Genomic DNA, 13189 nt, shown 5'->3' with positions numbered 1-13189 from the left:
AATTTTCTTAAACTTATAAATTAACTAAGTTTTTTTTTAAATTTCAAAGTATTCTAAAATTTCAAAGCTTTCTAAAATTTCAAAGTTTTCTAAAATTTCAAAGTTTTCTAAAATTTTTATAATTTCTAAAATATTAAAAATATATAAAATGTCTTTACTTACTTTAATTTCTTCAATTCCTTTAATTTCTTAATATTTATAATTACCTGAATATCTTAACTTTTTTAAATTTCATAAATTTCTTATATTTTTAAAATTTGTTTTAAAAAAATTATTTTTTTTTAATTTTTTAAATTTCTTAACTTTCTGAAATTTCTTAAATGTCTTAAATTTCTGAAATTTCTTAAATGTCTTAAATTTCTGAAATTTCTTAAATGTCTTAAATTTCTTAAATTTCTTAATTTTTTTTAAATTTCTTAAATTTCTTAAATTTCTTTAATTTCTTTAATTTCTAAAATTTCTAAAATTTCTAAAATTTCTAAAATTTCTAAAATTTCTAAAATTTCTAAAATTTCTAAAATTTCTAAAATTTCTAAAATTTCTAAAATTTCTAAAATTTCTAAAATTTCTAAAATTTCTAAAATTTCTAAAATTTCTAAAATTTCTAAAATTTCTAAAATTTCTAAAATTTCTAAAATTTCTAAAATTTCTAAAATTTCTAAAATTTCTAAAACTTCTAAAATTTCTAAAATTTCCATAATTTCTATAATTTCTATAATTTCTATAATTTATATAATTTATATAATTTCTATAATTTCTATAATTTCTATAATTTCTATAATTTCTAAAATTTCTGAAATTTCTAAAATTTCTAAAATTTCCAAAATTTCTAAAATTTCTAAAATTTCTAAAATTTCTAAAATTTCTAAAATTTCTAAAATTTCTAAAATTTCTAAAATTTCTAAAATTTCTAAAATTTCTAAAATTTCTAAAATTTCTAAAATTTCTAAAATTTCTAAAATTTCTAAAATTTCTAAAATTTTTAAAATTTCTAAAATTTCTAAAACTTCTAAAATTTCTAAATTTTTTAAAAATTTTAAGATTTTTAAATTTTTTATGATTTCTATAATTTCTATAATTTCTATAATTTCTATAATTTCTAAAATTTCAAAAATTTCAAAAGTTTCTAAAATTTTGATTTTTTTAAAGTTTTTTTAAAATTTCTTTAATTCTTTTAATTCCTTAAATTTCTCAATTCTTTTATTTTCTTTAATTTCTTAAATTTCCTCAATTTTCTAAATCACTTAATTATTTCTTTAATTTCTCATATTTCTTGAATTATTTATTTCTTGAAATTTCTAAAAAAAATTAAATTGCTTAATTTTTTTGAAATTCCTGAAATTTTTCCAATTTTTAGTCCACTCTATAGAGAATTTGCAGCTAAGCTAAAAGACACGTGTCGTCACCAATGAACAAATAGCGTAAACCTATGATTTATTTTTTGAAAAATATGTGTTTTTTCCTTCATAATCAACATTTTTATTAAACTTATGCCGGATTCGGATGAGAAAAAATATTTCCAACAATTTGGTGTACAACTTTCCAATATTTGTTTGATTTTTCTATGAGAAAACTGTAAATTTAGAAAAAGATAGTAATTTGGACTATTTGTTAAGAAAGTCTGTCAAAAATCAATAAAAATTGTTGAATATACGTAAACACATCTGTTATCAATTATAAAACTGTTTATTTCATTGATATAAACGGGGAAACTCATTTTTAGTGTTCCAAAACATGTTTTTTTTTAGAAAAAGTCACATATTTCTGCGCGCCCAAAAAAAAGATGTTCATTATTTTAAAGCAAAAAAATTTTCTCGTCTTTTGCAACCAGTTTCATTAAGATTGATGCAGGGAACCATGAGAAATAAGCAATTTTGTTTTTCAATCCAGCAGAAAGAAATACGATTTTTGGCGCCACCTACATTTGAAACACAGTCGCGCTGCAAAACCTCAATTATCTCTCATCTATTTTGCATGATTTTTCGCAACGAACATGAGGCAAGAGGTTTTATTTAATTAACGTGAAGACTTCCATCATTGTCATGATTTTTCGTTCAAAGATATAAATTTTGCGTCGCTTTCAATATTTTGACAAAATTCCTTCAACAAGTTGTTTAGAATAGTGCCCTACACATGCTGATTCCTTTTGGTAACGATTATCCCATTCCTTGTGAAGTTATGGAAATCATCATTAATCAATGATTGCCAACTAGGACGTCAATGACTGTGCCACAAAATTATATAAATTTTGAAGCACAATTGGTTTAGATCAAAAATTCCTTCAGTGGCTTCAAGAAGACAACAACCGGCACATGCTGATTCCTTTTGGTGCTGAAATTCGTTAAATTGAATTTAATACAGAATATTTTATAGTGATGATCAAATTTCTTCGAAAATGATCAACGGCTTCACCTTAAATTATGCGCTAGTCTAATCATGCGCCTTTTTGAAAAAGATTTATTGAACAACATCAGCTTATTTCAAAAGTTGTTCTGGAATTCCAATCGCCACGCAATGCTGCTTTGTTTACGTTTGAATATGTAATTTTCCATCCTTCGTTAACTTGCATGCAAGTGTTCCTTATTACGGAAAGTCGATTTTGGGGTTGTGTCTAAGCTAAATGAAGTAACGCAAGCCACGAGCATCGAGTTGGTTCGATGCTCGTGCTCTCGATGTCGTTGCACAATCCATGAAAATCCAGCCTAAGAAGCAAAAACTCTTTATACACCCATACACAAACACTTTACTACTGCACTCGCGCGAGGTAATATCGTTTTTTTTTCTCTCTTCTCCTTCGTATCTTTTTTTTATTTATTTATTTTTTGCTATTTTTGCCTTGGATGTGATTTTTCACTTTTTTTTTCTCACTCTCTGCTAAAATATGTAAACCTTATTTTTTCTCTCAATGAATCCAAGGCAAATTCACACCTTGCTGTAGTTAAGGAACGCTGCGAAATCAAATCTTATCACGAACTCACACGGAAGCGAACTTCAATCCAATCAGACAAGCCTCACGAGCACTTGGAGAGTAAACAAAATCACTGCCGACGAAGCCGCCTAAACACACGAGACAGAAGTCCGAAACCACACACTGCCGGGCAAACAGAAGAAGATCAGCACAGCAGCACTATTCAATCAGCGCACACACAAGGAACTCCCGGGTCTTTGTTTAATCAACCACCAACTTGCCGAAGCCGCTTGGGAGCAACTCTCCTCGATCCTCTGTTTTGATCGACTGCTTCGCGTGTTCAACTCTCAGAACAGCTTGAAGAGTCCGTTCCCAGTCTCTGAACCCCCGAAAATCGCAGCAATCGCGCGCTCATTTTCCGTTTGCGCGTACTCTCCACCGCCTACTCCAACCAGGTTTCGCAACAACTCCCAATCAAACTTCTTGGCGTTTTACATCACACCACCCAACCAAACACCCCAGCACTACACAAACCAGCTGATGTTTGTTTAGAACGGCTCCTTGCGCGAATACATTACATAAAAATAAGAGAGCTTTCCTATACTTCTCCTTGCGAGCAGAGAAACGGTAAACAGCAAGTCCATAGACCCGAAGACCCGCGCGCGCCAGAACACAACCCCTCAAGAGAAGACAGCAGAAACAACGTGCAAACTCGACGAGATAACTTTCGCGACTGAACGTAGCAAGCTGTGCTGGACTGACCGGCGCGGCAAACCACACAACATCACGGCGGCGGTGAGAAGCCTCCACAGCAGTGGGCGTCGCGACGTCAGTCGTTGCTCTACCTTTGTGAGCTGAGCATAACATGGGAAGCTCAGCTGGGCGAGTGCGAGTGAGCATAACGTGCGGGGGAAAAAAAAAAGCTCGCTCTTGTTGGACCGGTTGGAAAGCTCTGCGAATGAAGGTTGTGTGCAAGTATATGATGAGCTTTGTTGATTCTGAGCTGATTTATCATGCGTCTCCATTATTCATGAAAAAACCGTGCAAACGCAGCTAGGAAAAAATCTCGATGTTTATAAGAATTCCTTTAAAATTTGAATATTTTGCTTCATAAACAAATGATGACATCAAGTTCAACTGGGACCATCACAGAGAAGACTGACGCCTTAGCCCGCTCGGCTATCGGACCGGTGAGAAGTGGAAAGGATAAACGAGCTTAACATTTCCATTTCAGGTGGTTTTCCATACTAATGGACTGCGTATTTAGGATTGTAATATTACACTAGAATTCTTTAAATAATGCAGAATTGTTTTACACCCAGGCCCAGACCATGCAGCTGGATTACTACTTTTTTGCTCAATAAAACCGGTTATGATTAATAATTTTCCAATCAAATTGTAGTGGCAACGTTCATGGTCAAAATTAGTACAAGTAAGAGTTCATGGCATGATTTCTTGTAAAATAAAAACATGAAACTTAATGAAATTTATTTTTTCCAGACATCATGCAGTACGTTAAATCTTTAAAAAAATATTCCCAAAAATTTTTGAAAAGCATTATGTTTCAAGGTGGCAATAAACTCTAGAAGTTCTTTTAAACCGTTTTTTTTATAAATTTGAATGAAAGCGATTAAAACAGACTTTGATACTTGATTAAATTAATTAAAAATAGAGAAGAAATTACTTTTTGCATAACTAAAAACTAGGGTTTGTGAATTATCACGATATTGCAGAACGCGTGAAAAACGTAAAATTTGGTAATCCTAGTGAAAGCCCGTGTAATATTTTTTCTGTATCCATCACATTTTTAAAATATTTTTTTCATTAAGTTCTGCAATTAAATCTAAAAAAACTACGTTTCTAATTGGAAGCCAGATAAGCAAAATAATTATGCATAGAGTGTCAAAAGATGTTTGAGCCATTATGCCATACTATGAGCCATTCCATTTTCAATTTGCAAGAATTTTTTTATCGGTTTAGCGTCTTCGGCAAAGTTGTAGATATTGATGATGACTGTTCAGTATTGTATGGAATAGTACACGGAAAAAAAATGCCACATAAAAATTAAACGTATTAAAATTGTTAAACTTTCTGATATTAACTATACAATGTTTTTAAAATTTTGAACCTGACTACCAATTCAAAAGTGCGTAATATTGAATGTTTGACCTATTTAAAATGTTAGTCTTGATTCCAAAATGCTAAAAATATTTTTTTAAAGACCAGAAAATTTTAAAGATGATATATTTTTTAACATTAAAAAACAAAATTGTTTCTGGGAAATTTGTACTAGCAAATAAAAGGTTGTTTGGACGAGACTTAAAAAAACTTCAATTTCTAGCAAAACAATGTAATTGGGCCAATGTCGAAGTGTAAACAAAAGTCTATCCTGCTCGTTCCTAATGTAAACATCAACTGACGTGAGCAAGATAGACTCTTTGTTTACATTTAGACATTGGCCTATTTACATTGTTTCGCTTGATTTTTTCGTTTCTTTTTCTTTAATGCGCTTTATTTCATCAAATGTGTTTCTTATACTATAAACATATAAAAAAATAGAAATATAATTTTTTAGAATTTAAGTTTATTCAAAATAAAAGTTAATAATTTTTTTTTAATTTCATAAAATGGCTTCTTTAGTCATAGGAAAAGGACGAAATCGTACGATTTTTCATTAAAAAGCTTAAAAAATAATTCGTATTTTTGGCCTCATTTTGAAATTTAAGAAGTTATTCCCAAGGTTTGGCTTTTTATATTATTTTTGTTTCAAATCATGTCTAGAATCAAGAAATTATAATAGCTTAAATTAATATTTTTACAACAAATAAGCATGAGTTATTTCCAGTTTATAATGTTATAAACATGAAAATCAAATCGAATTATCCCATTGTATCAAATTTTCCATTATTTTTTTAACAAACAAATAGTTAATTGCAGTACTTTCTCTATCATTCTGAGGAATTCTCGGGAAATTTAAGAAAATAATCTGAAAAACAAGAAATAGTGTTCGTTTGGACCCTCTAGGATTCTTATTTAAACGCATGGCTTGATATTAATGTAAAACTATTTTTTTTAAAATAAAACAGCTATGTAATTTATGTTAGTTTCGAAATGAATATTTATTTGTTCAATTTCAATAAAAACCTGTACTACAACTTGGGAAAAATGTGTGGAATAGCTGATTCTAAAACTTCATTATTATTTAGACAAAGCAGCGTGGTACATTCCTCATCGAAGCCATCATCGGAGCAGACACAGACGTTGCAGCGCTTCATGTAAATCACTTTCGGCTCGCAAATTTTAGCCCTCATTGGCCCACCGTGCACTCCAACTAGTGAAAGAAATTTCTGAATAAATCAATGAAAAACATTACCCAATTGAATATACTTACCCAGATTTTTGCAAAGAAGCATGCAAAGCATTGTCAGAAATAAATTAAATAATTTCATTATGGAATCCCTAGGTGGTGTAAACTTTCTTGTCCAAATTTGCTTCTACGACTTATAAATGATAATTCGACTAGTTAGCAACAAATAAACCGTTACCTATTAAGGAAATGCGATACCCGCGATTTTATTAACAGAATTTCGTTATTTAACGTACGAAATTTGTCAAAGAAAGTTCACCAAAGAAAAAAAAATCTAGATGATCTAGCTCGACCAGGTTTACTCCAAAGACTGATCAGTCCATGTTTTGACGATCTGTTGCCCAGCTCAACCATCTTCAAAATCAACAACAAATACTAAGCTGTAAGGGTAAACAAAGTGATTAAATGACGCACAAATTCCCCGTACTCATCGCAGAATCACGATCCCGGCGATGTTTTTATTTGAACTCCTGAATACAATTTTGTGGCAGACTCTCGCAGACAAAGTACATGTAGCCTCGCTTGCACGCATTGTCGTTCCAGGTCCACCGTTGCTCGAACCGCGGAATGTACACCAGCTGGATGCAGTCCTCGGTGCCGTTGGTGTTGTTCGGCTCTCCCGGGGACCAGTTCGTGTACGTGACCAGCTTTCCCGTGCCCTGCCACGAAAAGGTGCCCTCTTCCGATAGGTCACTCCCGCCGAGCCAGAACGCACACGCTTGCTCGTTGAACTTGTCCGTGCTTTTGATGAAACTGATTAGGGTCTCACTGTCCGCGCGGGAGTCTATTGTGGCCAGTTGCATCCCGATCGAGTGGCAAAACTCGACCGCTTTGAACCAATTTGCCTGGAAGGGACGATTTGGGTTTGAACAGGTTTTTTTTTGTTCGTCAATGAACGACCTACCCTAATGTTGGGGATTTGATATTTTTTCACGTAATTTGGGGACACATGCTGAACGATTAAAAGCAATATGAGAGTAGCTTTTAAAGTTAGCGTATGCTTAGCCTGCAACATCTTTGAGCTCACTAAAGTGCAGAACGGGAATCATACGGCAGAGCTCTAATCTATCATTATACACTCTATTCGCAAAGGTCACCATGCTAACCCTCAGCATTCTCTTTTGTAGACAGGCTTCAATCTATTTAAAAAAACAAATTCGCAATTTTTCAATCCACTTTGGAAGCAAGAACTTTAATACTTTTAGAATCATTTTTAAAATAACCCGTTAAACTTCAAATATTACATTAGACAACTATGCATTTATCGCTTCAAGGACGTATTAGACTATGACAAACAAACTCGCACTTTTTGACAGTTTGCCTGCTTTATTTGTTTGCCTGCATCTGTTAGCAGAAACGCCAGCCTGCATACATTTTCCTTTTTTGCGAGTTTGGCAAACCGTCAAACACGAAAAAGTGCGAATTTGTTTGTTTGTCATAGTCTAATACGTCCTGCACAACCCTATAGAGTTATCTACGTGCGCATAATTTTGGAGCAACATTTGAAAGGGGCGGTACGCCATTCCTCTTACGGCCGTTCGTCCCATTTAAACGCGTGTAATGAAAGGCCGTAAGAGCAATGCCGTACCACCCCTTTCAAATGTTGCTCCAAAATTTGTTTTGCTGGCCGGTACAAAGTTTAACCTCAATCTTTTTGTGAAAAGTCATCGATTGTGATTGTACACTCAATATTATTTTAACTGAATGAATGTACATGGAAAAGGAAATCTGTATAAATACAAATTTAAAAAAATAAAAAAATACTTCAATCTTTTTTGTGTACGTACACGCAATATCCAGATTTTTAAGCGAAGATGGCGTTCGAATGGTGAACGCCCGAAATGTCAAAATCAAGCAGTGGTACCAACATTACGAAAAAAGTGTGCCATGGCATGACAGCCATACTTTTTTTCTAATGTTGGTGCTACTGCGCGATTTTGACAATTCGGGCGTTCACAATTCGAACGCCATCTTCGCTTAAGAACCTGGATAGTTCCACATGAATCATTATGTGGACACTAGGGTGCCCAGAATATGGGACTATTTTTGAAAACCTCGCTCTACAAGCTGAATATTGTTCCTTGACCTATTTTAGGACTCTGGGCCAAATATGAGCAAAATCGTTCATCATTTACCCATTGATACTCGGAGGTGAAGTTTGTATGGGAAAAATCGAAAAAATGTATGGAAAACCCAAGTTTCTTACGGTTTGGTCGAAAGTGATAATCTTATTGAAAATTAAATGCTCTACAACTTTGTAGAACATACCAAAGCTGTAAAACTCGATCCTGAAAAGTTATTTTCGATTTAAAAATGTCATTTTTGTGTGAAAAACATTTTTTTCACCAGCTTTCGGCTCGGGTATCAAGGGGTAATCTGATCCAATTTCGCTCAAAATTTACACAGGCTTAAAATAATCCAAAAAACCGTTTTCCGCTTGTGGAGCAGGGGGTCACTTTTTCTGGGCACCCTAGTGGACACACATCTCCAAAGTGAGAATTAGATTCTGAAGTGTCTTTTCTCTGGCTGATGGTAGACATCTACCTTGAAACTTGTTGACCTTGGGCTTTTGGGGATTTCCCAAACCATGTACTATGTTCTCTCATCGTACCGCCCAATGGTCAGCATCGCGCGTTTTCGATTAATTAATTTGCATAAACGTGTCAAAGCAGAATAAGATAAAACTTAAAATACCCAAGTCAGTGACTACAAAGATGATGCAGGTTAAACCATTTCAACTTGTTCTAATAGTGCTTTCTGTTCGCTTTGCCGTTGCAAACGGTGAAAAGAAGTATCATATTCCTGTCATCAAGGTACGTTTTTCAATGAAAAGACCAAAAACTTTGTCCAATCGAACATCAAACCCTTTGCAGGCCAACTGGTTCAAAGCCGTCGAATTTTGCCACTCGCTCGGGATGCAGCTGGTCACGATCGATTCGCGGGAGGAAAACGACGCCCTGGCAAAGTTCATCCAAAGCACGGACAAGTTCAACGAGCTAAAGAATGAATTTTGGATCGGCGGGAGTGACCTGTCGGAGGAGGGCACCTTTTCGTGGCATGGGACGGGCAAGCTGGTGACGTACGCGAATTGGTCGGTAAACGAACCGAATAACTACCACGGGATCGAGGATTGCATGCAGCTGGTGTACACGCCGATGTATGGACAGTTGTGGACCTGGAACGATAATATTTGCAAGAAGGGCCACTTTTACTTCATCTGTGAGAGTGTGCCGAAAGAGTGTATTGAGGAGTTCAAATGAGAAAGAAATCTTTTTTGAGTTGAATTAAAATATACCTTTTGCAAAAAAAAAAAAAAACGAAAAAAAAACTAAGTGGGATTGTTAAATTGATTTTGATCAACCGCGGTAAGTTTTTTTTGAACACACGGGATTGTGTAAACACGAGAGATCGGCAATTCATTTTGCTGAGAATTTCGCGACGGAAAGAAGGGCGGTGAAAGTTGTGAGATGAGATTTTGGGCATGATAGTTGTGTAGCCGCTGAGAACTGCAAGTGTGATATTTATTTCAAATTATAAAAAATACGAAAATTGATCTTTAGTAAAAAGATGAACTTGGTCTTTTGCTGCCTGACCTTTCGAATTTCTGCTCTCATCAATTAAAACAAAATTTAAATGTGAGACTCGACTTCAACCAAAGGTTACCACGATAGCCAACTTCTCAATTCGCGCAATCATCAGGATCGCAGAGCCATCTGGCGACATTTCGTCCAAGTGGAATAAAAGGCGAAATTAGTTTTAATTTAATTCGATCGTTGTCGTTGTGTTGGTGTCATCTCGCTGCTGAGGCCGAGGGGTCGACACACGATGTAAATACCAATACTCCTCCTGAACGCTTGCCGACACCGGATTTCAAACCCACCAGCAGCATAAGCAGTCATTAACTTCCAAAATGTGGTCGAAAACAGGTCTCGGAGTATTCGTGGCAGTAAATTTAATTTTATTAGCTTCATGTGCCAACAAAACCTACCACATTCCGAGTATTCGCGTAAGATCAAGAAATATCATAAGCCGAGTGTTAGTTCAAACTAAGCGAATTCTTCCAAACAGGCAAATTGGTTCAAGGCGAACGAATTCTGCAGCTCGCTGCGAATGCGGCTGGTCACGATAAAATCCGCTGCCGAAAACAACGCCCTCGCCGAGTTTATCCGCTCGACGGACAAGTTCTCCGAGGACAAATGCATCTTCTGGATCGGCGGCAGCGACCTGGCCGATGAGGGCACGTTCATCTGGACGGGGACGGGAGAACGTGTGACGTACACCAACTGGCACCACGGCGAACCGAATGACGCAAACGGGGAGGAGGATTGCCTGCTGATGGCGTACGTTCCGGCCTGGAAGTTCTTTTGGCACTGGAACGATATCCCATGCACGGACCAGTCGCTGTACTTTGTGTGCGAGGAGGTGCCGTGCGATTGTGTGGCGCCGTTTTAGGGGAGGGGGGGGGGGGGAGTTTCTTTTGTAGAGATTGAACTTGTTGGTTTCGTAATTTGTCCAGTGATTCTTAGATATAACTACAATTGAAAACTTAAAAACGTAAAATTCAACTTAACTCTCCAACAGATACAGCTTGTACAGCTTTTCGTCAGCTTCTGACTCGAATTTGGGAACGAAATTTACCTTGACTATCTCGTCGAATCCTTCCGAGAGGGCAGGTTCTTGATATTTCGATCTGAAATAAATAATTACGTCAAAAATGGTATTTTATAAGGTCCGAAAAGCCCAACTCACTTGTACATATTGAACACCATGTCGTTGATCGACGAATGCGATCGATCCGTCAACTCGCGGAACACGTTGTTGTGTCGGGACTGCTTGTAGGTGGCGCCCATGACAAAGCACCGACAGGGCACGTTCCGCTTCTTCGCCAGCTCCACAAACCGCTTCCGGCTGTCCACGTCCGGGTTGGTATTGTCCACGACGGCTCGCTTTCCGCTCTTCAGCGTACTATCGAGCAGCGAGACGCACTTTTGCCACGACCCCAACGCATCTCGGTTGATGTGAACGTAGCCCTTCGATTCGAGTTGCGCCCGGGCGAAGTGACTCTTGCCGGAACCCGGGAAACCAACCATTACGATCACTTCCTGCTGGGAAGAGGTAAGTTTGCTGCCCGGTGGGTCCAGTTGTTGACGTTTTTCGAGGGCAACTCGCGGGTCGAACTCTGGTTTGACCCAGTCAGCCTCCTTGGCGTTCTGGAAGTGTGCCTCCGGCGTGAGAAAAGGAATTCCAACGTTCAGCGCCATTAACCGATCCGCGCAAGAATGGTCCTTTTTTCGCTTCACCGGCTTCTTCACCTCCGGTCGACCGGCAGCGTCACCGACGTAAAAACTGCGCGCCTTGTCCACCTTCACTCCGTCGTTTTTCAGCTGGCACAGCGTGTCCCACATTCCGGTCAGCGGCTTCCGGTACTTTCCCTTTCCAGTAGAGATGAAGACCTGCATCGGCAAGTTAAGCTTCGCCTGGAGAGCTTCTATTTTCGTTCGAAACTCCTCGATCTTCAGCTTTCCCTTCGAGATTCCAGCTTGATTTGTAAATATGACAATCTTGAACCCGTTTTTGTGCAACGTCTTCAACTTGCCAGGCACTTCGGGGAAGGCAATCTGCCAATCATCGATCGTCTTCGGAAACACGTTCCCCGATTTGGTCTTTATCAGCGTCCCGTCCATGTCATACGACGCAACCTTCTCCGACGCCACCAAATCTTTGCTCGTGTAAATGTACAACTGCTTCCCGTCCAGATCTTCCCATTTGCACTCTTTGGTGGGCACCAACGTCTTCTTCGAACTGCCTCCGTTGCTAACCTTCTCAACACTGGCGGAACTGGAACTACTTCCGGTGCGCTCCTCCCTCCGCTTCTTCGACTTCTTCTCCCCCGACTCACCTTCGTCCCGTTTCTCATCCTTGGACAGGCTCCTCTTGTGGGATTCTCGCTTTTCCTCCTTTTTAGAATCCTGCTTCTTCACCCGCTCCTCTTTTTTCGAGTCCTTCCTTTCCTTCGTCGGCTTGACCTTCTTCTCCTCAAACTTGAACTCAAACGTGTACTGGTGATTCCCCGGCAGCAACTCCAAAATGTCCCCGTCGTAAGCCTCATAGCCCAAATCCTTCTCCAGCTGCTTCCCGTTCAGCACGGATGGATTCGACCCGAGCGATTTGACCAGCACGAAACCACCGGGCAAATTGGCCTTCAAACAAACTGAAAGCAAACACCAATCATCATTCCGGAATCAACACGATAACAAACCAACTAACCTTGTTGCCGGGAGCAGCACGGGTCCTGGATCTGCGTCTCCGGGCTTCGCCCGATGAACTTGCGCTCGGTGTCGATCCGGATGGGCGGGTGGCGGTCCGTCAGCGGCTTTATGAAGCACTCTTTGAGCGTTTTTGAGTCCATTTTCGAGCGGATTTGGCCGAGGTATTGGGATTGTGAAAATTTGGCGGCGTTTCGAAAGCGCAAAAACAACAACATTGAAATTTAAACCATTTAAACCCGCGACGATGACAGTTCTGTGCCCACTGGAAAAGATATGCGATGTATGCGATGGAGAGAGATGTCACAAAGTCTCGTGAGATTTTTCAAAATGACGAGTGTGAGATTTGAGTTTTATTTAGTTCAAAAACGATTGAGGTTTTGCAGCGCGCCTGTGTTTCAAATGTAGGTGGCGCCAAAATGAGGTTACTTGTCAAAAATCGTATCCCTTTCTGCTGGATTCAAGATCAAAATCGCTTATTTCTCATGGTTCCCTGCATCAATCTTAATGAAACTGGTTGCAAAAGACGAGAAAATGTTTTTGCTTTAGAATAATGAACATCATTTTTTGGGCGCGCAAAAATTTGTGACCTTTTTCTTTAAAAAACATGTTTTGGAACACGAAAAAATGAGTTTCCCCGTATATATC

The 13189-nt window shown here is 37.7% G+C and overlaps 4 protein-coding genes across 4 annotated transcripts; 2 read left to right on the top strand and 2 right to left on the bottom strand.

Annotated features, from left to right (window-relative positions):
* Positions 1 to 6692: 6692 nt before the first annotated feature.
* Positions 6693 to 7730, bottom strand: LOC119766215 (perlucin-like). Its single transcript, XM_038250654.1, has 2 exons — positions 7180 to 7730; positions 6693 to 7120 (listed from the first exon to the last, which is right to left on the bottom strand). Exons 1-2 carry the CDS (start codon positions 7288 to 7290, stop codon positions 6734 to 6736), a joined length of 498 nt encoding a protein of 165 aa, XP_038106582.1. The 5' UTR covers positions 7291 to 7730; the 3' UTR covers positions 6693 to 6733.
* A 1165-nt stretch (positions 7731 to 8895) lies between these two features.
* LOC119767474 (C-type lectin 37Da-like) lies at positions 8896 to 9535 on the top strand. The gene is made up of 2 exons (XM_038256151.1): positions 8896 to 9088; positions 9149 to 9535. Exons 1-2 carry the CDS (start codon positions 8990 to 8992, stop codon positions 9533 to 9535), a joined length of 486 nt encoding a protein of 161 aa, XP_038112079.1. The 5' UTR covers positions 8896 to 8989.
* Positions 9536 to 9715: 180 nt separating this feature from the next.
* On the top strand, positions 9716 to 10727 carry LOC119767488 (low affinity immunoglobulin epsilon Fc receptor-like). Its single transcript, XM_038256206.1, has 2 exons — positions 9716 to 10281; positions 10344 to 10727. Exons 1-2 carry the CDS (start codon positions 10186 to 10188, stop codon positions 10725 to 10727), a joined length of 480 nt encoding a protein of 159 aa, XP_038112134.1. The 5' UTR covers positions 9716 to 10185.
* Positions 10728 to 10770: 43 nt separating this feature from the next.
* On the bottom strand, positions 10771 to 12770 carry LOC6052912 (uncharacterized protein F21D5.5). Its single transcript, XM_038257198.1, has 3 exons — positions 12543 to 12770; positions 11025 to 12486; positions 10771 to 10965 (listed from the first exon to the last, which is right to left on the bottom strand). Exons 1-3 carry the CDS (start codon positions 12757 to 12759, stop codon positions 10842 to 10844), a joined length of 1803 nt encoding a protein of 600 aa, XP_038113126.1. The 5' UTR covers positions 12760 to 12770; the 3' UTR covers positions 10771 to 10841.
* Between the last annotated feature and the right edge of the window lie 419 nt (positions 12771 to 13189).

This window comes from Culex quinquefasciatus, chromosome 2 (assembly GCF_015732765.1).
Source record: "Culex quinquefasciatus strain JHB chromosome 2, VPISU_Cqui_1.0_pri_paternal, whole genome shotgun sequence".
NCBI classification, from domain to species: Eukaryota; Metazoa; Arthropoda; class Insecta; order Diptera; family Culicidae; genus Culex; species Culex quinquefasciatus.
Note: the sequence above shows the minus strand (reverse complement) of the source record. Positions and strands in the feature narration are given on the sequence as shown.